This window comes from Corvus hawaiiensis, chromosome 3, assembly GCF_020740725.1.
Source record: "Corvus hawaiiensis isolate bCorHaw1 chromosome 3, bCorHaw1.pri.cur, whole genome shotgun sequence".
NCBI lineage: Eukaryota > Metazoa > Chordata > Aves > Passeriformes > Corvidae > Corvus > Corvus hawaiiensis.
The window spans coordinates 901,577-926,395 of NC_063215.1; the positions used below are offsets into that span (position 1 = coordinate 901,577).

The 24,819-nt window shown below is 61.3% G+C and overlaps 2 protein-coding genes across 24 annotated transcripts; one reads left to right on the forward strand and one right to left on the reverse strand.

Moving 5' to 3' along the window:
* Positions 1–1,436: 1,436 nt before the first annotated feature.
* Positions 1,437–6,891, forward strand: LOC125324208. 2 transcript variants are annotated; one of them, XR_007202862.1, is made up of 3 exons: positions 1,437–3,174; positions 4,907–4,956; positions 6,592–6,891. XR_007202862.1 is itself a non-coding variant. In XM_048299864.1 (2 exons), the coding sequence occupies exons 1-2, from the start codon at positions 2,487–2,489 to the stop codon at positions 5,287–5,289; spliced, it is 1,071 nt and encodes a 356-aa protein (XP_048155821.1). In that variant the 5' UTR covers positions 1,437–2,486; the 3' UTR covers positions 5,290–6,891. The 2 variants fall into 2 exon arrangements, 1 of the variants encoding a protein (XP_048155821.1); XM_048299864.1 differs by having other exon boundaries at positions 4,907–6,891.
* Positions 6,892–7,654: 763 nt separating this feature from the next.
* Positions 7,655–24,234, reverse strand: KIF3C (kinesin family member 3C). 22 transcript variants are annotated; one of them, XM_048297795.1, is made up of 11 exons: positions 22,794–24,234; positions 17,370–17,471; positions 17,145–17,267; positions 16,924–17,042; positions 14,306–14,422; positions 13,719–13,827; positions 12,929–13,104; positions 9,314–12,081; positions 8,958–8,997; positions 8,813–8,871; positions 7,655–8,766 (listed from the first exon to the last, which is right to left on the reverse strand). In XM_048297795.1, the coding sequence occupies exons 1-8, from the start codon at positions 24,204–24,206 to the stop codon at positions 11,988–11,990; spliced, it is 2,253 nt and encodes a 750-aa protein (XP_048153752.1). In that variant the 5' UTR covers positions 24,207–24,234; the 3' UTR covers positions 7,655–8,766; positions 8,813–8,871; positions 8,958–8,997; positions 9,314–11,987. The 22 variants fall into 22 exon arrangements, with proteins under 22 accessions (XP_048153752.1, XP_048153754.1, XP_048153753.1 ...); XM_048297797.1 differs by lacking the exon at positions 8,958–8,997 and adding an exon at positions 9,016–9,058; XM_048297796.1 differs by lacking the exon at positions 8,958–8,997 and adding an exon at positions 9,016–9,078.
* Between the last annotated feature and the right edge of the window lie 585 nt (positions 24,235–24,819).

The window sequence follows — 24,819 nt, forward strand, 5'->3', positions numbered from 1 at the left end:
CCCGGCCGCGCTCCCGCCTCGCTGAGGGCGCAGCAAAGATGGCGGCGGCGGCTGAGGGGGAGCGAAGATGGCGGCGGCGGCGGCGGCTGCTCAGGGCGGCGTTGCCGCTGCGCCGTGGCGGTGATGCGTCCCCCCTGCGACAGCGGCCCGGCTGCCACCGCCAACAGCTCCCCTCGCCCGCCGCCACCAAGCGCCATCGGCAGCCTCCGCTCCCTCCTCCGCGGTCGCCGGCGGTTCCCGCAGCCTGCGCTCGCGCGGTGCCTGAGGGGGAAAGATGGCGGCGGCTCCCTCACAGCCGCAGCCTCCCCCTCACAGCCCGGTGCCCACCACCTCCGCAGTGACACCGATGGTGACGTCTCAAGAGTCGGAAATAGCGAACAATTCGCCCAGGGAGTCACGGAGAATGGGCAGGGGGTTGTGAAACAGGTTTTGGGTATGGTTGAAACAGCCTCAAAGGAGGGCTCCCTCAAAGGAGGGCTCCCTCAAAGGAGGGCTCCCTCAAAGGGCCACCGGGGCTTTTATCGCGTAGTCGGGGGTCTTCCTGTTCAGTGTCGGCTCCTGGTGTGCCACCTGCCCTGTCTCTTGTCACCTGCCGTGTCTCTTGTCATCTGGCTGGGGCCACACGGTGTAAATGTCAGCATGGATGTAACTATTGTTCACAAGCTGTGGCCCAGAGCAGCAGACACGTCTTGCTTGGCAAGAAATCCCGTGGTGAACTTTGTTTAAAATGGAACGGGGGCACCTCCCCAGAGGACACCAGAGCCCCCCGAATGAACTCAAGCGGGCACAGAAACGAGTATTGCACGAGATTGCTAAATAAATACGCATTAGGTAGGTGGCAGCCCTGCATTACATAGGGGCGTTTATGAAAACATTACTGTATAAATGTTGCAATTTTTGCTCCTTGCTGTGCTGGGTTTGTGGAAAGCTCCACACTGCGCCCTGTGCAGAACAATTCAGTGTCTCATTTCTAAACCAGACCCTGTGTCTGTGTTCAGAGGGCTCCTCAAATCAGCAGCACCACCACTGTCCCCCACCGCCCTGTCCCCATTCCCCTCACACCAGCCCTGCACAGCCCCTGCCTCAGATTCCCCCAGCTTCCCCCAGTTCCCCACAAACTGGGATAGTGCTGTGATAATGTCGGTCTTTCCTTTTCCATCAGGGATGAGCTGATCCCCTCACAATGAACTGGGCTTCGCTTCCTCCTATGCAGCTTCAAGAGATAAAATTAGATCAGAGGAGCGTGACCCCGGCGAGCCACTGGCGCCTGAGCCATGGCTCCAAAATATCCCAAATGAACTGCAGTTTCTACTTCAGCCATTGCACTTTCTGCCACACTGAGAGCTACAAAAATGATGAATTTAGAGAGGATTGAGGGATTTTTTTTTTTTTTAATCGTGGAATCACAGACTGGTTTGGGTGGGAAAGGACCTCAGAGCCCATCCAGTTCCACCCCCTGCCATGGGCAGGGACACCTCCCACTATCCCAGGCTGCTCCCAGCAGAGCCTGTTCCAGATGCAGCTCAGAATCTCCTCACGCTCCCTGGCAGTTGTGCTCCTAAAGCTGATATTTAATATAGAATAAATCAGATATTTAATATCTGATCAGTTCTGTGATTCCAGGTTTCTCTGACTGATTCTGGCTTTAGGGAGGCTGAGCTGCTTTGTTTGGAAATCCAAGGGCTGAGTGGTGACACAACCTGGGGCACAGGAAGAGTGAAATGCGGGGGGAAGAAGGAAAAGACAGGGAAGGCCACAGTTCCAGGACACAGCTGGAGAACGCTGGACGGTGGCACTTGGCGCCAGGGGAGGTACTTCTAACAGGTCAGTGCTGTCAGTGCAATAAGTAATTGGCAATAAATTAAACAACGTGAAACAGCAGCAAATGACAATGAATGAAAAACAGGAAATTCCCGGAGCCGAGGCTGTTTTGCCAATGACAGCCCGAGGATATCTGCTCCCTCCAAGGGGATTCATCTTCCCTTCAGTGTGGGCTGGTCCAACATCCCGTGGTTTTGTCTATTCCCAGTGTCAAGGATCTTCACAAAAGTCATGGAATTGACTGTGATCTAATTAACAATCAGGGATTGATGATTCCCATCGGGAAGGGCAACAGATGAACACAGTGCCCTCCCCACACCAGATGTGTTGGGACTCCCCCCAGGGTGAACGTGATCGTGCTCTGGGGCAAAGCACAGAAATCCCAATTTCTTCCCTCAGATATGTGTTTCCAACTGCTGCTCTGGATTCACCCTGGGATTTTGCTGCTGCAGACGTGGTTCCGTGTCTGTTTGAAATCATGGCTCAGAGTCAGTGCACTTAGGGATGGGAGCAATCAAGTACCCCAAAGCTGGGAAAAAGCCCAGGGGAGGAGCACAGCGGGATGGGAGAAGGGTCAGGGAAGGAGCACCGGGGCTCAGAAGCCCATGGAAGGAGCAACTGCACCCAAACGTGATCCCAGCAGGGCAGCTGGAACGGCGTGAGGAATGGGATGGCTCCCGGGACTCCCCCGACCCGCACTGGTGGAGGGGTGCGTTCCAACACCCCGGGTGAGACATTCCCAGAGCTGCCGATCCCACCTATCCCGCGGAGCGCAGCAGCCCCTGGAGCTCGGGGCGGCTCTGGCCTTTCCCTCCTGCCCGGAGATGTCGGACACGGGAACACACAATGAGATCAGCCCGCTCCACGCCACTGAAGGACGCAGACTCCACTTCCCTTTCCCTGGGAAGCGATGCACCGAGCACCGGGTGGGGATTTCTGCAGCTGGAGGCCGGGACATGCCAGCGGATGGGTCATGCCCTGCAGCTGGATTTCGGGATCTGTGTGCTGGAGCTGCAGCTTTCCTGTCCACCCTCACCGCGCCCAGGGAGAGGAAGGGCAGCCCTCAGGGCCAGGCTCCCGGGGGAACAGGAAGCCGATGGATGTCTTTTCCCACACGGCGCAGTGTGACCAATCCCTTCGGGCTGGCGTGGGCTCGGATCACCAGAGCTGCCGGGCAGCTCAGCCCAGCCCAGCCCAGCCCAGCTCAGCTCAGCCCAGCCCAGCTCAGCTCAGTTCAGTTCATCATTCCCGGCTCAGCTCCCTCTCCTGACAGCTCACAGCAGGGTGCCACGTGCTCTTCCGAGCAGAAAACATTCCCGGGGACACCTAACCAGAGGAGCTGCAATTTTTTAGGTAGGAAATAATTTAGATGTTGGGAGGAAACTGTTCCCTGGGAGAGTGGGCAGGCCCTGGCACAGGGTGCCCGGAGCAGCTGGGGCTGCCCCTGGATCCCTGGCAGTGCCCAAGGCCAGGCTGGACACTGGGGCTGGGAGCAGCCTGGGACAGTGGGAGGTGTCCCTGCCCATGGCAGGGGTGGCACTGGATGAGCTTTAAGGTCCCTTCCCACCCAAACCATTCCATGGTTCTATGACTCCATGATTCCCAGAGAAATATCCACCCTGGAGGCCTCCATTCAATTTATTCCACCCAACACTTCAAAGCACTCAGAGACCTTCCCCAGCCCCTGGCAGTACTGGGGCTGTACCTGGGAGGGACGTTGCTCTCTTTTTCCCACCCTTGTGAGTTTGCTGTTCCTTCAAAGGGTTCCCCTCACTCCACACAGAATTCCCTGGCAGCATGTGAGCCTCACTTCCCAGTGGAGCTGCAGCTGTGCCTCTGCACTGTCTCATCTTCCACTGACCCACTGCCAGGTCTGGCATCACTGCTGAGCTGAAGGGGATGATCGGGTCTCTAGGATTGACTTTGCTGCTGTCATTTGGGAAAATATTCCCAATAAAATTCAAGTTCAGTTTTCATCAGGTTTAGTCTGAATCTCATCTTGGCAGAGCACTGACTGTTCTTTTCACAGAAGCACAGAATCCTGAAGTGGTTTGGGTGGGAAGGGAGCTCAAAGCCCACCCAGTTCCACCCCTGCCATGGGCAGGGGCACCTCCCACTGTGCCAGGCTGCTCCCAGCCCCAATGTCCAGCCTGGCCTTGGGCACTGCCAGGGATCCAGGGCAGCCGCATCAGTGACATCCCCTGCTGAAAGCCATTAAAGACTGAGGTACAGCCTGGAGGAAAAGTCACTGAGAAAATTGTAGGGACAGGAGTAAAGAGCCATTGGGGAGGAAAAGAGTGGAATTCTTTGGTGTTTGTGCAGCTACAGCAGTACAGGAGGAAGCCCACAGGGTGTCATCAGAGCGTCGGGGAACAGCAAAAAACCCCAATATAACCCCCAAACCCTCTCTGCACCAAAGGCTTCCCACACAGCTTCTCTCTTGGGAAGCGCACACAGAACATTCCTGGTGGCTGTGGTTCCCTTCGTGCTTTGAAATCTACTCAGGAGTGAAAACATTCGGCCCTTTGGGAATTCTTTGTAACCAATAAATCCCAAAGCACCTTGCAAGGATGATAATAAGCTTTAGCCCTGCTTTAGCAACAGGAATCATGCAATATCCTAAGCTGGAAGGGACTCACCAGCCCAGCCCCTGGCCCTGCCCAGACCCCCAACAGCCCCAGCCTGGGCATCCCTGGCAGCGCTGTCCCAACGCTCCCGGAGCTCTGGCAGCCTCGGGGCCGGGACCATTCCCTGGGGAGCCTGGGCAGTGCCCTGCAGCCTCTGGGGGAAGAACCTTTCCCTGATCTCCACCTAAACCAAGCCTCGTCCAAGCTGGCCTTGGACACTTCCAGGCACAGCATCTCTGGGCAACCTAAGGTATAAATTCTAGATTTATGACAGAAAAAGTACAATGAGCTGTACTAAGAAAGAAACAAAAACTGTTATAGTGAATTTATCCTAAATTTTCTAGATTTCAATTAAAAATTACCATTTTTTCTGAACTGTCAGCAGATGGGACATAACCCTTCAAATCACATTCCTGCAACCTGGTTCAATATTCTCATTAAAACTGTGTGTTCTGTAGGACTGCAAGGGCGGGTTCTTCCAGGGAGACAAAGAGATCTTGGATCTGAGGTGAGATTCCCCTCCCTGCTGCATCCAGGGAATGTCCCCAGCACTGGAACCACAGCAGATGTTTGGGAGAAGCCAATGTGGCCCCGAGGAAGGAGCAAACACCACAAACCAACCCAGGCAGGGCTGCAGGTCCAGCCCCTCCTGGGTATTCCCTGCCTTGCAAATTTTATGAACTTGGGCCATCAATATTCATGGCTGCAGGAGCTGAGGCCATCCAGGCACGCTCCAGGCACTCCTGCCAGGGGCTCTGAGGGACAGCAGGGACAGCAGGGACAGCAGGGACAGCAGGGACACAGGAACCACTCCTGGCCATTATCCCAACGCAGCAGCTGAGCTCTGCTGGGCCGGGAGAGCCCAGCGGCCCCACTGCTAACCAGATACTGCAGAGCTGGCAAGGGAGGAGGGTTGCTGGTGACTGGAGCATTCGTGCCTGCCCGAGCTCACCCTCTGTCCCCACGGGATGAGCTTTGCCAAAGCCGGCATTCCAGAATGGCTTCGGCACCTACGGTTGGTGGGGAAAAATCCTTTCTTGGCTTTCCATGCCTGATCTCTGGAGTCCTTTGGCTGCACAGAGCTCCTGACTGTGACTGTGCTTCTGAGCTGTCACTGTCCCTCAGGGACCTGCTGCTCACAGGCTGTAATTTCAAATCACAGACCCATGGAAAGCAGGATTGGGAGGGATGCTCAGGCGTTATCCCACCATCCTGTGCCCTCCGGTGTCATTGATGGGCCTTGGTGCCCTTAAAAACCTCCCCTGGAACAGCCATGTCCTACAGGGGTGAACTCCTCCAGTGCCAGCCTTGGGCAGTCACCACGGTGTCCCAAATTCTCATCTAAATATTCCCTGCTGTGTTCCAAGACCAGGAGTTCCTGTCCTCTCTCCTCTTGGTAGCAGCAATGGGATAACCCCTTCCTCTTTCCAGTATTGGCAGACCGTGGCTACTGCTCTCCACAGCATCCCCAGGTGCAAATTGCCCTGTTTCTTTCATGTTTTCACATCATTCCAGGTGATTTTTGCAAAACCATCACAACTGGTCCCATTCCTGGTTGGAAAGCAGGTGCCCAGCAGGGCTGATCCATGGGAGCGCTGGCCTGAAGCAGAACAAATCCCGTTGGTCTCTGCCTCCCTGTGACCTGTTTCTCTTGGAAAACTCCCACTGGTAACTCCACTTGGGCCTCTCCTCAGGGAGGCTGCCAGAATTTCACCAAAATCCCTCATTCTTTCCCGGATTGTGCCCCTCACACTTGCAGGGTCTCATATTCCAGCAGAGCATGAAGCTGCTTTGGTGGGGTTTGGTGGGATTTGCTTTGGACCAGCCCATGTTGGTTGTTACCTTCACATGTTCCCCTGCCAGGATTTTCAGGTGGATTTTGTTGATCCATTCAATCCTTTCAGGAGGTGAAGTTAAGTTGAGCAGACAGCCCCCCAAATTCGCCTTTCCCCATTTTAAAGATATTCCTCATGTTTATCCTGTTCCTGTTTGGACACTCAGCCTCTTCTCTGTGAGATCTCAAACCCCTCACTTGCAGCTCCGAGGCCACTTTACCAAATTCATTCTGTCTGAGTTAATCCAACCTGGCCAATTTGGGGACATCCAGTGCCTGTGAGGGACCTTTAATCTTTTCTTACTTCAGCCCCAGTCCCTTTTCGGTGGCATTTATTGTGACTCACCTGATCACAAGTGACCTTTTCCATGAAGACTGAAACAGAACAAATCTCTGTGTGCCTACAACCATGGAGTCATTTGGGTTGGAAAAGCCCTGGGAGACCACTGAGCCCAACCATCCCCCAGCACTGCCAAGGTCACCACTGCCCCGTGTTCCCAAGTGCCACATCCACGGGGCTTTTCAATCCCTCTGCTGTGGACCTCGGAGCTGGGAATTCCACTGCCAGAGGGCAGGGCTGGATGGGATACTGGGGAGGAATTGTTCCCTGGGAGGGTGGGCAGGCCCTGGCCCAGGGTGCCCAGAGCAGCTGGGGCTGCCCCTGGATCCCTGGCAGTGCCCAAGGCCAGGCTGGACATTGGGGCTGGGAGCAGCCTGGGACAGTGGGAGGTGTCCCTGCCCATGGCAGGGGTGGCACTGGGTGGGCTTTATGTTCCCTCCCAACCCAACCCAACCCAACCCATTCCATGCCTTTGCAATGTTTTCTTGGTTAGAGCTGCTTCAATGCCTAAGCCATGGGAATTTCCCCGTTTCCAATGGCAAGGGAAAAACGCAGCAGCCCTTGGGAGATGACCAGGCCCTTCCCCACCCCAAACTGCAGCTCCTGAGGCAGTGAGGCCACACCAGCTCCTGTTCCAGCAGCAGCTCAGCTCCATCTGGATGTCCCTGGTCCTTCCTTGCTCTCCCCGTGGGCTGGAAATGTTCCTGTTTAATCTTAGTTCTACATTTAGCCCCAGGCTCTTCCCTCCTCCCTGTGCAAGAACCGCCCTCCCCCGCTGGGACTGGGGTGCTCCTGGCCAGCTTCCCCTTTTCCAGCCCCCCGTGCTGCCCCCAGCACCGCCGTGTCCGTGTGATAGCCCGCACTGTTTCCCGGTGTCCTTGTCCCCGAGCTGGAACTGGCTGGGTTTGTCCCAGCGCTCCATCTCGCACGGAACACCAGGACGTGGAGCAATCCCGGCGGGAAGCCGTGCCCCCGTGCCGGCCGCTCCCCGGCTGCGGGGCCGCGCTAAGGAGGCTGCGGAGGCCCTGGCAGTGATGCTCATTCCTTTATTGTGTCGTTGCCATCCTGGAGGGCGCTGGCGCTCCCTGGGCGCTCCCAGCACGGGGTCGAAGCTACATTACAGCACAGTGAGGAGTGTCCGTCCCACCAGGAACGGCCTCTCTCCAGACACTATGTATAATATATATATATTTATATATGTCCTGTATATTCCTATGTATAGAGTGACAAGGATGGGCCACCAGACAGTAAACTTTTGATTTCTAAATAAATCACCAGAGCAACAGGCACGAAAATTTGGTCCTAATCGAGGCCCTCACCTTGTCCATGAACCCGGAACAGACCCGCACCCCCCTCCCCGCGGAAAAACGGCCAAACCTGAACCCCAAAAGAACAGTTCAACAACAACGAAAGGAAGCCCCAGCCCAGCCCCGCGGGCCGCGCCCGGCCCAGCCCCAGTCCCCGAGGAACAGCCCCGGTGCGACACACGGACACCGAACGCCACAGACACACACCGGGGACCAGCGACACCCCGAGTGCTCCCAGCCCTCCCAGTCTGTGCTGGGAAAGCTCCTCGGCAGCGCCGGAAGTGGAGGGAGAGCTCGGGAGGCTCCCGGACGCCGGCGGTGCAAGCGGCACTTGGATGTTGGAAGTGCCTCATCCATCCCCTGCGCTGGGGGCTCCCGCACCCGTCCTGTGCTCTGCTGGAAGGGCTTCCAGAGCATCCCACCGTGACCACCTGCTGGAGCTGGGCCCGGGCCCGTCCCTTGCCATGGCACCGGGACAACCAATGGATGCTGTGGGAAAGCAGCCTGGGGCACAGGCACCCTTCCCGGGCACAGCCACCCTTCCTGGGCACAGGCACCCTTCCCTGGGGCACAGGCACCCTTCCCTGGGCACAGGCACCCTTCCCTGGGGCACAGGCACCCTTCCCTGGGCACAGCCACCCTTCCCTGGGCACAGGCACCCTTCCCTGGGCACAGGCACCCTTCCCTGGGGCACAGGCACCCTTCCCTGGGCACAGCCACCCTTCCCGGGCACAGCCACCCTTCCCGGGCACAGGCACCCTTCCCGGGGCACAGCCACCCTTCCCGGGCACAGCCACCCTTCCCGGGCACAGCCACCCTTCCCGGGGCACAGCCACCCTTCCCGGGCACAGCCACCCTTCCCGGGGCACAGCCGCACAGCCACCCTCCCTGGGCACAGCCACCCTTCCCGGGCACAGCCACCCTTCCCGGGGCACAGGCACCCTCCCTGGGCACAGCCACCCTCCCCTGGGGCACAGCCGCACAGCCACCCTCCCTGGGCACAGCCACCCTTCCCGGGGCACAGCCACCCTCCCTGGGCACAGGCACCCTTCCCTGGGCACAGGCACCCTTCCCGGGCACAGGCACCCTTCCCTGGGGCACAGCCACCCTTCCCTGGGGCACAGCCACCCTTCCCGGGGCACAGCCACCCTCCCTGGGCACAGCCACCCTCCCTGGGCACAGCCACCCTTCCCGGGGCACAGCCACCCTTCCCGGGCACAGGCACCCTTCCCTGGGGCACAGCCACCCTTCCCGGGCACAGCCACCCTTCCCTGGGGCACAGCCACCCTTCCCGGGGCACAGCCACCCTTCCCGGGCACAGGCACCCTTCCCTGGGCACAGCCACCCTTCCCGGGGCACAGCCACCCTTCCCGGGCACAGCCACCTTCCCTGGGCACAGCCACCCTTCCCTGGGGCACAGGCACCCTTCCCGGGCACAGGCACCCTTCCCGGGGCACAGCCACCCTTCCCTGGGGCACAGCCACCCTTCCCGGGATGCTCCATGGCCTGGGGCAAGCCGGGGGATGAGGACACCCTCAGCTCCTGAGCTGTTTCCCACACTCTGGGTGAGAAAGGAGGCAAGAGAAGGTCACTGCTTCATCACTTTGGGGCTCCATGAGCTGCTGATCCACTGAAGGGGAACTGGGACTGCTAGAAAACAAGGAAGGGAGGAAAACCTATTCCTGCAGGCCCCCCAGGCTTCTCCCCATTCTCAGGCTGTGCTTCCTGACCCTGACTCCCAGACTCTTTCCTGGAAATTAAATAAAGAACCAGCTCTCCCACCCACTGTGTTTCATAGAATCAGGGAATCGCAGTCTGGTTTTGGCTGAAAGGGACTTTAAAGCTCATCCAGTTCCACCCCCTGCCACGGGCAGGGACACCTCCCACTGTCCCAGGCTGCTGTAAGCCCTGTCCAGCCTGGCCTTGGATGGTTTCACAGGGCCAGCTCGCTCTGGGGGATGCCCTCGGACACCCCTGGCTGCTGGGGGTACCTGTGGACAGAGCTCACCCCACACCATGGAAGGAACCCCTCTGTCAATCCTCAAACACCTTCCCCCTGCTCCCTCCTCCCCAGGCTGAGCACAGCCCAGACCTGGCTGCTTCCAGAGGGAGGGAGCTCAGGCCTCAGAGCAAGCTACAGCTTCCCAAGGAGCCTCGGAGCCAGGTGCCAGGCAAGGGGAGAAGGGGACAAATGTTTCGGAGGGAGAGAGGGTGTTATGGGGCACAGATGGGAAAGGGAAGGTGGGGGCAGAGAGCAATGATGGAGAGAGCTCGAGGCAGGACAGTGTTAGAGGGGAAGGGGACAGGATCCCCCGAGGCAGTGCCGGGATGTGTCGGGGAAGGGCAGCAGACGGCCCAGCACAGCCACGCGTGGATGGGACACGGCAGCTGCGGGACCTGCCTGGCTCTGAGCTCGGCACAGCTCCTGGTTCCCTCTGCATGTTCCCATGGGCCTCGCTCCCTCACCCCTGTCCTGAGTGCAGGAGCCAGTGAGGGCAGCAGGGCTCAGTCCAACAGCGAAGAACAGCCTGCCCAGAGCAGTCCTGGAGCCTCCTTCCCTGGGGAGATTCCAAACCTATCTGGACACAACCCTGAGTAATGTGCTCCAGGGGACTGGATGAGCTCCAGGGTCGCTTCCAACCTCATCCATTCTGTGAAGGAATTCCCTTTGCTGCCAGAGGACACTCCCCACCTGCAATCCTCTCTGTCCAGCCCTGTGCTGACCCATCTCCTCCCAGGAGAGCCAAGGGTCGCTCCCTCACCCCATAAGGATCTCATCAAACACACGGATGTCCCCACCTCCACCATCCCAGGGACACTGCACCTGCTGGCCTGGCACTGCCAGGACGGGTCTTCAGCAACTTCCCTCCATCCGAAAGCTGCATCCCGCAGGAACACCGAGCACTGCCCCCGTGCCTGTGGCTGCTGGGGCAGGATTCAACCCCCAGAGTCCTCCTGGCTTCCCCCTCTTACCCATCACCTTTTCACATCCAATCCTCCACAACCCACCAGGAAGTTTGTCCCAACCAGGAGGTGACAGAGGTGACCTCTGTGTGCCATTGTCTGGGGACAGCGATGCCATCGCTGCCCTGGGCGTCACCTCCTTGTCCCACATTTCTCCGTTGCCTTAAGCTGCAGGATGGAGCCTCTCTCAGCCCGGAGTTCCGCAGGCAGGGCTGCTCCCAGGCTGAGCGTGTCTTTGGAGGGGCGCTGGAAGGCGGTGGAGGTTCCCTCCTCTTGCTGTTGTCAGGAGGTGCACAAGGTGCACACCCACGCTCGGGGACGGGAGCGAGCCGGGCATCGGGAACCTTGGCAGGGGCTGTCTCCAGAGTATCTCCAGAGCGTGGCACAGGTGGACAAAGCCCTCGGCTTTGGGTGACTTGGTCTGGTGACTCTGCAAGCCCTGTGGCTGGAGCTGGTGCTCCTGGCGTGACAGCCATGCCCAGAGTCGGTGAGGTGTCCCTGCTGCCACCAGTGTTGATGCAGGCTGGGGAGTCCCGCTGGGGGACTGTGACACGGTGCTGCCACCACAAAGTCTCCCAATCCACGCAGAGATCTCCAAATTCCCTGGGATCCAGCAAAGCAAAGCCAGCACTGGGGCCAGGGTGGCCTCAGCTTCTGCCAAAGCCCCTGGAGAGGGGCCCGTGCTGCTCCTGCCTGGATGGAGCAGCGTCCTGGCGGTGTCCCTGTGCCCAGCCCTGTGCCAGGCAGTGCGGGGAGGGCTGGGAGCTGGGCAAACCCGGGGTGGTCAGCACGGTGCCCACTGCCAGCCTGGATGTTCATCAGTCCGAGTGCAAATCCCGCCTCCGCGCGTCACCCACTCCATAAATAAATAGGTTAAATAAATAAAGTGACAGATCCGGATGGGGGGGCAGAGGAAGGAAGAGAGGAAGGGAGGGAGGGGGGGGAGGGAGGGAGGGGCAGCCACCCTGGCCCGGGGCCGTTCGTGTCTCGCACAAACACACACAAAGTAGCTGAGGACAAGGATGAGCTGGGGCCGCTGGGCCGGGCCCCCCTCGGCCCTCGGGGGCTCAGTCCGGGACGAGGCGTCCAGGCCGTCACTCGTGGGCCGGCAGCGGGGCAGCGCACGGGGAGCTGGAGGCGAGGGACACGTGGGTGGTGGAGGACGGCAGCGACCGTGGCGTCTGGCACCTGGGGACACAGAGACACTCTGGGTTCTGCTGCCCTGCCCTGGCTTCCCACCCTCCCCAAAATCCAGCCGTTTTCCCGGTCATTTGCTGTGCAGGCAGCGTCAAAGGGTGCCCCTTGCTGGGTGGGAGGATACCATGGGTCTGGGATATGGGAATATCATGGAATCATGGAGTGGTTTGGGTTGGAGGGATCTTACAACTCATCCAGTGCCACCCCTGGCCTTGGGCAGGGACACCTCCCACTGTCCCAGGCTGCTCCCAGCCCCAGTGTCCAGCCTGGCCTTGGGCACTGCCAGGGATCCAGGGGCAGCCCCAGCTGCTCTGGGCACCCTGTGCCAGGGCCTGCCCACCCTCCCAGGGAACAATTCCTTCCCAATATCCCATCCAGCCCTGCCCTCTGGCACTGGGAAGCCATTCCCTGTGTCCTGTCCCTCCAGCCCTTGGCCCCAGTCCCTCTCCAGCTCTCCTGGAGCCCCTTTAGGCCCTGCAAGGGGCTCTGAGCTCTCCCTGGATCCTTCTCCAGGTGAGCACCCCCAGCTCTCCCAGCCTGGCCCCAGAGCAGAGGGGCTCCAACCCTGGGAGCAGCTCCAGGGCCTCCTCTGGACTCCCTCCAGCAGCTCCATGTCCCTCCTGCACAGAGCTCTACACGATGCTGTTCCATAGCACAATGTCAGCAGCATTTCACACTCTGACCATACCCAGCAGCTCACGGCAGATCAGCCCTGGTGGAACGGGGCCTTTCCAGCTCTGCTGCGACTCCTCCGCCTGCCCCAAGCCCCCATTTGGCTCCCACAGAACGTCCCGGCCGTGCCGCAGCCCCCCCGTGTCCCCACCCCCGTGTCACTCACCAGGAGCGGGACTTGCGCACGCGGGAGGCCGCCGGCCGCTCCAGGAGGCTGTCCAGGTGCATCAGCCTCTCCAGGTGCAGCGCCCGCGGGTCCTGCTCGGCCGGGTCCCTGCTGCGCTCGAACTCGAAGATGGCCGGGGGAGACAGGTCCAGCTCCAGGAACATGATGTTCTCAGCCTGGCCAGGGCACAGGGACAGCCAGCACGGAGTGACCGCGGAGAAAGCAGGGACCCGGCTCCCACAACCCACACTGCCAGGGGAGCCGCTGGCGCGCCGGGGAGGGGATCCTCCCCTGGCTGCACTGGCACAGCCACCCTGGGCTGTGGGCTCAAGGCTCTGCTCCCGCTCTCCCGGCCTTTCCCAGGGCTGAGCAGCCCTGTCCTTTCCAACGGCAGGAGGTGCCGGAGAGCCAGCAGCTCCAGGACTGGAGCTGGGAGGACAAAGCTGGGAGCTTGAATTGGTGTATCCCAGATCCTCGTGAGCTTGTTGACTCCATCTTCTCTGCCAGTGTTATCCATCCCTCCACCTATCCACTCACTATCTGCCTTCATCCATCCACCTCTAGCTACCCATTCATACACCTCCGTTCACACATCCATCCATCCATCCATCCATCCATCCATCCATCCATCCATCCATTCATACACCTCCATTCACACATCCATCCATCCATCCATCCATCCATCCATTCATACACCTCCATTCACACATCCATCCATCCATCCATCCATCCATCCTGTTTATCCAATGCCTTCCCACCCCCTGGCACACACCAGTGTCCCCTCACGTACCCGGAAGCGGGGGTGGGATCTCCTGGCCATGGCCACCCGGGCGTATTGGCTGATGGGCCTTTTGTAGCCCACGGCAGAGGTCGGGCGCCTCTTCATCTGGGAGCTGTTCCTGGAGCACACGGAGCGGGGAATGTGAACCCACAGAGCCGCGTCCCGGCGGGACCGAGGGAGCTGCATCAGTGAGGGAAGGGCGGCCCCTCCCCTGGGGCTGGGCTTGGAGGGGATTCCCACCCGTGGGCACCTGCAAGAGTCCCTGGTCCCCCCAGCCCTGGGGCCATTCGTGCGCTGAGGTGGGGACAGGGACAGGAACACAGGGATGTACCCTGGGGACAGGGACAGGGACACAGGGACATACCCTGGGGACAGGGACACAGGGATGTACCCTGGGGATAGGGACAGGGACACAGGGACACAGGGACAGGGACACAGGGACATACCCTGGGGACAGGGACACAGGGATGTACCCTGGGGATAGGGACAGGGACACAGGGACACAGGGACAGGGACACAGGGACATACCCTGGGGACAGGGACACAGGGATGTACCCTGGGGATAGGGACAGGGACACAGGGACACAGGGACGTACCCTCCAGTGGGAACCAGTGGCTGGAATTTCCACTGGTCCTCGTCGCTGTCGAAGTACAGGCGGTTCATGATCTTGTTCTTCTCCTCGGGAGGGATGAAGTTCTCGATGATCAAGTACCTGAGGGACAGAGCAGGAGCGACGGGGAAGGAGCGGGAGAGGAAGGAGTTAATGTGACAGGAGACAGAAAACAGGTCGGGAAGGGAGAGGAAAGGCAGGAAGAGGAGGAGATGTTGCAGGGAGAAGAAACATCCAGAGGATGAGAATGTGATGGAAGTGGAGAGGTTGAAGCAATAGAGGCAGCCACAGGGAGAGGAGAGGCAGGAGAGGACAGGCATCAGAGAGGAGCCTGGACCACTGGCAGCTCTGGGGCTCCAGGCAGGACCAGGACCCCTTCCCTCCTCTCCTCCCACGTCTGCTCTCCCACTGCCTGACCCGAAAATCAAGGAAAGCTCAAAGATGCTAAGTGGACCCCAGGGGGAATCTTTTTTTCCCATGTTTTTCGGGGCAAGTTGAGCAGCTGTCAAAAACTGTTGGGAAGCAAAAAGTTGCTTCAGTGAGCTGCAACTCACTGGGTTCCGAACAGTCAGAACCACGTCGGAGGGCAGAAGGGGCAAAGCTGGAGATGGAATTCTGTTTGTAGTGAAACTGTTTCACCCTGAAAATGCTGAAGTGCTTGTAAATATCTGGGGGTGTTAAAGGCACTGAAAGAGAGGAGTGTTTGAAGTGAGAACAAGTCCCCGGGGGCGGTGGAGCAGCAGCTGCAGCTGTGGGAGGCTCCCGGAGGGAAAACTCTGCCCGGCTCTGCTGGTGCCAGGGGAGCTCCAGGGAGCTGGGGTCACCCCAAGTCCCCCAGAGCTGCTGTCCCTCCGAGGACACTGTGGGGGCCAGAGCAGGTCACCAGGTGCCCTCGGGGCTCACCTGCCCCCGGCCACCACTGCCACCCCCAGGTTCAGCCACAGCCAGGGGTTCTGCTGGAGTATTTTCTGGTTTTTCCCCTTTCTCAGCAACTCTTGGACGCCCCCTGTGCCGCTCAGCCAGCACACAGGTCCCAGTGGCCACACCTTGTGCCACCACTGACAGCTGGGGAGGGCTCGGCTGTCACCGTCACTGGGAGGGTCAATCCCTCAAGATCTGCGCCCACTCTGAGCCCCAGCCCTGCTCTGACACCCCAGCCCTGCTCTGACACCCCAGCCCTGCTCTGAACACCCCAGCCCTGCTCTGACACCCCAGCCCTGCTCTGACACCCCAGCCCTGCTCTGAACACCCCAGCCCTGCTCTGAGCCCCCAGCCCTGCTCTGAGCCCCCCAGCCCTGCTCTGAGCCCCCAGCCCTGCTCTGAGCCCCCCAGCCCTGCTCTGAACACCCCAGCCCTGCTCTGAACACCCCAGCCCTGCTCTGAGCCCCCCAGCCCTTCTCAGAGCTCCCCAGCCCTGCTCTGAGCCCCCCAGCCCTGCTCTGAGCCCCCCAGCCCTGCTCTGACACCCCAGCCCTGCTCTGACACCCCAGCCCTGCTCTGAGCCCCCCAGGCCTGCTCTGAGCCCCCCAGCCCTTCTCAGAGCCCCCCAGCCCTGCTCTGACACCCCAGCCCTGCTCTGTGCACCCCAGCCCTGCTCTGACACCCCAGCCCTGCTCTGAGCCCCCCAGCCCTGCTCTGACACCCCAGCCCTGCTCTGAGCCCCCCAGCCCTGCTCTGAACACCCCAGCCCTGCTCTGACACCCCAGCCCTGCTCTGAGCCCCCCAGCCCTGCTCTGAGCCCCCAGCCCTGCTCTGAGCCCCCCAGCCCTGCTCTGAGCCCCCAGCCCTGCTCTGAACACCCCAGCCCTTCTCAGAGCTCCCCAGCCCTGCTCTGAGCCCCCCAGCCCTGCTCTGAGCCCCCCAGCCCTGCTCTGACACCCCAGCCCTGCTCTGAGCCCCCCAGGCCTGCTCTGAGCCCCCCAGCCCTTCTCAGAGCCCCCCAGCCCTGCTCTGACACCCCAGCCCTGCTCTGAGCCCCCAGCCCTGCTCTGAGCCCCCCAGCCCTGCTCAGAGCCCCCCAGCCCTGCTCTGAGCCCCCCAGCCCTGCTCTGAACACCCCAGCCCTGCTCTGACACCTCAGCCCTGCTCTGAGCCCCCCAGCCCTGCTCTGAGCCCCCCAGCCCTTCTCAGAGCCCCCCAGCCCTGCTCTGAGCCCCCAGCCCTGCTCTGAGCCCCCCAGCCCTGCTCTGAGCCCCCAGCCCTGCTCTGAACACCCCAGCCCTGCTCTGAGCCCCCCAGCCCTGCTCTGAGCCCCCCAGCCCTGCTCTGACACCCCAGCCCTGCTCTGAGCCCCCCAGCCCTGCTCTGTGCACCCCAGCCCTGCTCTGAGTCCCCCAGCCCTGCTCTGTGCACCCCAGCCCTGCTCTGAGTCCCCCAGCCCTGCTCTGACACCCCAGCCCTGCTCTGAGCCCCCAGCCCTGCTCTGAACACCCCAGCCCTGCTCTGAGCCCCCAGCCCTGCTCTGACACCCCAGCCCTGCTCTGAGCCCCCCAGCCCTGCTTTGTGCACCCCAGCCCTGCTTTGTGCACGCCACCTCTGCTCTGCACACCCAGTTCAGGGCCACCTGGGCCCAGGGGAGCCCCAAGCACCTCACAAACACCTACTTGAGCTTCAGCTCTCGTGTCTGCTCGTTCTGGGCCTCCTCCAGGTCCTGGCGCACACGGATGTACTCGTCGTGCTGGTCCTGGATCTCAGCCTTCACGGCCTGGAGCTTGGCGTAGAGCTGGGAGGGGGGAGCAGCACCTCAGCCCTGCCCCGGGGCTGGGGGAGCCCTGGGGAGGGACATCCTCATCCCTGTCCCTGTCCCCAGCTGTCATGCTCTCACCTTCTTGAGCTTCTTGGTTTTGATCTCCACCTCCTGCTGCAGGGACGTGTAGGTCTCCCGCAGCTCCATGGTCTCCTCGTCCCGCAGCAGCATCTCCTGCTGCATCTCGCGCTCCCGGCGTTTCTGCAGCACAGGGGACGGGTTGGAGCCGGCCCAGGGACCGGCCCAGGGACACCCCCGTCACCCCCTGCCCCGGGACACCCCCGTCACCCCCTGCCCCGTTACCTGCTCGGCGATTTCCTGCCGCCTCAGCTCCAGCATCTTCTGCTGCTCGTTGGTGTGGTCCACGATGGTCCTGCCCCCGATGAGCAGCTTGCTCTCCATCGCCTGGGGGGGACAGGGGGGTCACAGCCGGGGGGTCAGAGCCAGGGGGCCAGAACAGCAGGGTCAGAGCAGGGCTCCCCACCCCCACCCACAGGGGTTGCCCCACACCACCTTCACTGGGGGTCACACCCACCCCTGGTCCCTGTCCTCATCCCTGCTCTCAGTGGGGGCGTTCAGTGCTCCTGTGCTTGGTGCGCTGCTGGTGGGGAGGGACGGGGCTGTGCACGATTAGGCTGGATATCGGGAACAATTCCTTCGTGGAAAGGGCTGTCCAGCCCTGGCACAGCTGCCCAGGGCAGGGATGGAGGCCCCATCCCTGGAGGGATTGAAAAGCCCCGTGGATGTGGCACTTGGGGACAGGGGTCAGTGGTGGCCCTGGCAGTGCTGGGGGATGGTTTGACTCGGTGAACCTTGAAGGGCTTTTCCCACCTAAACAATTCCATGATTCCACAGACACCCAGCAGCCTGGGGCTGGTTCAGCACCACGGGCACAGCAGCAGTGGCTGCAGGGGGTGTGGGTGACGTGTCCCCTCCACGGGGCCGCTGGCTCCGAGCCCAGGCTGCTCCGGGCCCGCTTCCTTCCGCACAGCTGGGATTCCAGGGATGTGCAGCAGCTGCCGGCCTGGCCTCCACCCCCTCCTTCCCCTGGCACACACACAGAGGCTGTGCACACAGAAATGCACAAATACACACACAAACACACATAGAAACACACAAACACACACAGAGGCTGTGCACACAGAAATGCACAAATACACACACAAACACACATAGAAACACACAAACACACACAGAGGCTGTGCACATAGAAATGCACAAATACACACACAAACACACATAGAAACACACAAACACACACAGAGGCTGTGCACATAGAAATGCACAAATACACACACAAACACACATAGAAACACACAAACACACACAGAGGCTGTGCACACAGAAATGCACAAATACACACACAAACACACATAGAAACACACACACAGAGGCTGTGCACATAGAAATGCACAAATACACACACACACACATAGAAACACACAAACACACACAGAGGCTGTGCACACAGAAATGCACAAATACACACACAAACACACATAGAAACACACAAACACACACAGAGGCTGTGCACATAGAAATGCACAAATACACACACACACACATAGAAACACAAACACACACAGAGGCTGTGCACACAGAAATGCACAAATACACACACAAACACACACACACACAGAAACACACAAACACACACACACAGAGGCTGTGTGCACACACATACACAAATACACACACGAACACACACACACAGGCTGTGCACACACAGACAAACACACACAGGGAACACACACACACAGAGGCTGTGCACACACACACACAAATACACACACAAACAAACACACAGAAACACACAAACACACACACAGGCTGTGCACGCACACACAAATACACAGGCTGTGCATACACAAACACACACACACACACGTGCAGGACGCGTGCACGCACACAAACACACACAGGGAGCACATCCCGTGCCAGACTGAACGCGTTCACTCCCATGGGTGCGTGTCGGAGCACCGCGTGTCTGTGCACACGGGTGAGGGGCTGAGCACACCATGTCTGGGTGTGTGTGTCTGTGCAGGGCCTGCAGCCCTGCTCCCGTGTCAGAGTGTCCGTGGGGCACCAGTGGCAGGGGACGAGCAGGGGGACAGCCTGTGCCCCCCACGGCTGCGCCTCAGGGGGGTCAGCAGGGACAGACCCAGATGTCCCCAGGACACCGCACACGGCTTGGGAAATCAATCTCCCAGACACACAGACAGCTCGGCCACCATCTCGGAAATGTCCCCTCTGCCACCAGCACGTGGCCACCCTCACCCACTGGTGTCTGCCCTGGGGGTCCCTCTGGCTGCCCCAGATCCAGGGGCCCTGCTCCTCACAGGGCCTGGCCCCAGCACTGCCATGGCCATGGCCCTGAGGGGCAGAGGGGCCACCAGGCCCTCCAAGGGTGGTGTCAGCACTGGGGGGGCACACATGGTCATGGTGCTGCTGTCACATGTCCCTGGGCAAGGGTCTCCATGGGGGTGCTGTGCCACTGATACCATGGAGATTTTTTGCCTTTTCTTTTATACCCCTGTTATACCTTTTTACAACTTCTGTATTCTTAGTGCTTTTGCCTACATTCTTGGACTTGTTCGTCAAGCTCAGAGACTAAACATTTTAGAAGCTTCGTAGCCGGGGATCAGTGTGCCCCAGACCCCAAGGTGCTCTCCAGAACACATTCTGTAAACCAAGATAGAACCATCCAGGGGACGGTTCCTTGGGGAGGGGGGCTCACTCCAGCCTCTCATTGGGGAATCTTTGACAGATCTGCTAATTAGTAACACCTATAGTGTTATACCCAATCTTTTGGGGCATATTCAGCGGGGTGCATTTCAGTGCATATGACCTGGACATGTGCACCTAAGGATCCTTAAAATAACTACCAAGGTAAAATCCCTTTTCTCCTTCTAACCATGTTTGACTCTTGATTTTAAGACCAGGAAAAGGCATCACCACCAGCACCGAGTGGGGGGCTCTGGCAAACCAGTGACCCCTGTCCCCATCGACAGGGATGCCCTGAGCATCCCTGAACCAGCAGTGACCCCTGTCCCCATCGACAGCTGCCTGGGGCAAGGCTCTATTTCCATGATTTCCCCCCCATTTTTCCCCTTCCAGCTGCAGGGGGTTCATTGTGAGTTCTGGGGGAATGCAGGCAGCCCCCAGCACCCAGGGGACACCCCCACAACTGTGCCAGCAACTCCCACCTTCCCCACCCTGTGAGACCCCCACAGCCATTCAGTGCTGTGGGCGCCCAGCCTCCAATGGGTGCCCCATCCAGCCCCCCTGGCCCTGGGGATTGCTCCTTCCTCCCTTCGGATGGGTGTCCCAGGCTGGGTGTTCTGCTGGGGGCTGAGACCCCCAAGGGCAGCCCCCCCCACCCGACCCTGTGCCATCCCCTGCCAGGGCTGGGGTCACCCCTTCTCCTCCAAACCCAGTTCTTGGTCCCAGTTGCTCCCCTTGGCGCTGAGTGTCCCCTGGGGACCCCGCTGGGGTGCAGGGTGGGGACCAGGTGGGTGCTGGGACGATGGTCCCACTGCCATCCCCTCCCACAGAGCTCCCCCCTGCAGACACCATCCCCACTGATTAAGAGGTTTCTCAGTGCTGCTGCTTTCTCCCTGCCAGGGCATTTATTCCCTCTAACGAAGAGACTCCCAATCTCCTTTAGCACTAAGCCTCTCCCAGGAACTCATTTCCTGCACCCAAAGAACTTCCCAGCAGTTTCCCTCCCGCTGACCGAGGCCTCAGCCCCCGGAACAGCTGCTGGATGCAGCCACACCCCGTGCCCGGCTCCCCTGTGGCACAGCCCCTCTGCCTGGGCACACATCTGGGCACCCAGGAGCACATCTGGGTGCCCAAATTCACATCTGCCAGGGCAGGCTGCCCCCACCTCTCTGAGCTCGATATCCCACACGTCCCAGCCGGGTGGCAGAGGCAGAGCCCACACCCCCGAGTGTGACAGCAAGACAGGGTGCAGTGTGTCACCCGTGGGTGTGGGGGGCACCCCGTGTCCCCCTGTCACCTCGGCTGCCTTTGCCATGGTCACTGTGGAGCCACTGGCTCCTTGCCTGGCCCCACTGTGTGGCAAAGCTGCCCATGAGCACTGTCAGGCCACCCAGTGTCCCCCGCAGTGTGCCCCGGGCACTGCCCACTGGGGTGAGTGTCACAGCAGGCTGTGCCCCTCTGTCGCTGGCACAGGGGGGATATTTGCTCACCGAGGTGACACCTCTGTGCTGTCACTGTGCTGGACCCCCCCAGCCAGAGGGTCCCTGTGTGTGGAGTGGCTCCGAAGGCCACCAGAAGGGACATGGTGTCATCTCGCCTCCGGCCCTGCCTTGTTACTCAGCAGTTCCAGGACACACAGTGGCCCTGAGCCAGCCCTGCTGTGCCAGACAGGGAGACTGTGCTGGACAGCGGCCAGCCCAGCCTGCACCCCACAGCCTGCACCCCACTGCGATGGGGGAACGGCTGCAGGGACCCCTGTGCCAGGCATCCTGCTCTGCCAGGACACCCGTCACGGGACACCCGTCACGGGACACCCGCTGTGCCAGCCAGCAGCCCACGGCTCTGCCCCAGTGGCACGTCCCAGTGGGATCCCACGGTCTCTGTGCAGGCATCCAGGCGTGGCCACGCATCTCTGGCCATGATCACATGTCCCTGGGCATGGCCACATGTCCCTGGGGCTGCAACAAACACGACCCTGGCCACAGAAGAGGGTCTGGACCCCTGCTCAGCCCTGGCACCCCGGGCATGTCCCCCCCAGAGGAGTCCCTGCTTGGGCTCCAGCCCAGTCACTGCATCCGGGCCGGCGCGGTGCCAGGGGGGCTGTGCCGTGGGGGCTGTGCTGTGGGGGCTGTGCCGAGCCTGACGCTGAGGATCAGGGTGCTGGGGCTCCCTCCCCACTGCTGGGACTGTGGTCCCGGCCCCATGGCCACCACGGGCAGGTGGGAGGGGTCAGGACCCCCCAGCTCAGCGGGGACAGGCGCAGGGCTGGGGCAGGGGGAGGTGCGGCCCCAGACCCCCGGCACAGCTGGCACTGCCGTGGCCCCTCTCACCTTCAGCACCAAAGCCCTGAGCATCCCTGAACCAGCAGTGCTGTCCCCACCCACCCTGCTCTGGCTCGGGGTGCCGGGAAGGATTTGGGGTGGGGAGGGGGATGGGGGTCCCTGCAGAGCTGCCAGGCCCCACCATGAGCTCACAGCCCTGCCCGTCCCCACAGCGCCCAGTGGGAGCCAGGGGCTGGACAGAACGGGGGGGCAGGTGGGGGCAGGTGCACCGTGTCGCCAGCCCCAGCCCTGGGCTCGCTGCCGAGGCCACCGGGGACGAATCTGCAGCATCACTCCCATCACTCTCCCTTCCCACACAAGCTGCTTTGTTGTGCCGAGGGGGATGAGCTGAGCGCAGCAAACTCGTGCCACCAGTGACCCAACGCCCCATGGCCCTTCCCTCCCACCCCCTGCAGCTCTCACACAGGTCCCCCCACGCAGTGTCCCCACACAGGTCCGTGCCTGAGGGCCAGCCCAGCCCAGCCCAGCCCCACACCGGAGCCTGGGGCTGCCCTTGGGGACCCTGCCTGGATACCGTGCTTGGGAGGGCCCCCACGCCTGTGCATGCGGGTGGGCACCTCCCCCAGACTCCCTGCTTGGGATCCATCCCCACACCACATGAGGGGCTGGGGGAACAGCATGTCCCCTGACCCCACTCGTGACCATGTGTGGCAACACAAACCTTGTACTTGATGGCCAGCAGCTCCGTGGCCTCCTGCTCCTTCCGCAGGTCCTCTATCATCTTCTCCTTCTCCTGGAGCAGCTTCTGCTTCTCCTCGCTCACCAGGCTGTGGTCATCCTGGATAGCGGCTTTCTCCTCTTCCAGCCTCTCCTTCTGCTCCTTCAAGTAATTCTCCATGTTCTTCTCCAGGCCATCCTCATTCTCGTCCTCCCCTTCATTGTCCACGGTGCCCTCTCCATCCATCGCTTTCTTCCTCCGGCTGCTCCTTCTCCTCTTCTTCCCCAGCATCCCACGTTTCTCCAGCTGGGCTTTCAGCCGGACTATCTCCTCCTGAAACTCCCGCAGCAAGGTGTCCTTGGGGTCCTCGTTCACCCGGGGCTTGTTCTTGATGTTCTTGGCCCTGTTGGCAAACCTGAGGGTGGAGAGGCTCTCGTCGTAGCTGTGGGAGGCCGGGCCCAAGGTGGCCACCATGATTGTCTTGGCGTTGCCCCCGAGGGAGTCCTGCAGCAGGCGGGTGAGCTTGGAGTCCCGGTAGGGGATGTGCGTGCTCCGGCCGTCCACCAGGGCCGAGATGACATTGCCCAGGGCTGAGAGGGAGAGGTTGATCTTGGAGGCTTCCTTGGGGCGCTCTCCGTGGGCCCCCATTTTATTTTGGCGCTCGCTGCCGGCCAGGTCCACGAGGTTGAGCTTGCCCACGCGGATGTGCTCCTCACCGTCCGGCCCCGTCTCACTGCACTCGATGGTGATGAGGAAGATGGCGTGGGAGCGCGAGCTGTGCTCGTTCATGTTGGTGCTGCCCACGGAGCGCGTCTGGCTGCCCAGGTTCATCACGTGTTCGATCTCCTTGACGTTCTTGGTCACGAAGGAGGAGAGGTCCTTGATGTACACCCCGGTCTCGGGGTTCTCCTTCAGCTCCAGCTTCTTGCTCTGGTCCTTGGCGAGGAGGTCCCTGATCTCCTCCTGGTAGATCTCCAGGTACGAGGCCCTCACCAGGTACTGCTGGTTCTGTGAGCGGGAGATGTGGGTGAAGATGTGCTCGAAGGCGCTGGGGATGATGCCGCGCTTCTCCGGCTCCGCCCAGGCGCCCTGCATGGTGTAGGTCTTGCCGGTGCCGGTCTGGCCATAGGCGAAGACGGTGCCATTGAAGCCCTGCAGCACCGAGTCAATGAGCGGCCGCACCGTCTCATCGTAGAGGTCGGCCTGCTTGGAGCTGGCATCGTACACGGCGTCGAAGGTGAAGGTCTTGGGCAGCTCCCCGGGGGCGGCGCGGGGGTTGCGGATGCTCACCTGGCCCAGCTTCACGTCCAGCTCCAGGACGCGCTCGTATCCCGCCGCCTCCTCCCGCCGGCTCATGGGCCGGCACCGGGCCACCACCCGGAGCGCCTCGCAGCCGCTGCGGGGCTTACCGGCCATGGCGGCGGCGGGCGGGGCCGGCGGCGCAGCGGGGCTGGGGGGCTCAGCCGCGCCGCCCCCGCGGCATCCCCGGGGCCGAGGCCGGGGCCGGGGCCGGGGCCGGGGCGGAGCGGGCGCGGCCGGGGCGGGGGGCGCGGGCGGCCGGGGCGCGGCGGGGCGGCCCCGCCGGGCGCTCGCTCATGGCAGCGCGGCCGCTGCGCCCCGCCCGGTGCGGGGATGGGGCGGGCGGGGCGGGCCGGGGCGGGGCGCGGCCGCGCCGCGATTGGTGCGCGCTCCCGCCCGCGCCCGCGCCCCTGGGCGCGCTCCCGCAGCCGCGCCCCCGCAGCCGCAGCCGGGAGCGCCGCCGGCCCCCCCCCGGGCACGCCGGGAGCTGTAGTGCGGCCTTTGTGCTGCGCCCGGGCTTGGGATGCGGGATGCAGGACTGGGGTGTGGAATGAAGGATGCAGGACTGGGATGCTGCACTGGAATGCAGAACCGGCATATGGGGTTGGGATGTGGGATGAAGGATGCAGCATTGGGATGCGGGATGCAGGACTGGGGTGTGGAATGAAGGATGCAGGACTGGGATGCTGCACTGGAATGCAGAACCGGCATATGGGGTTGGGATGTGGGA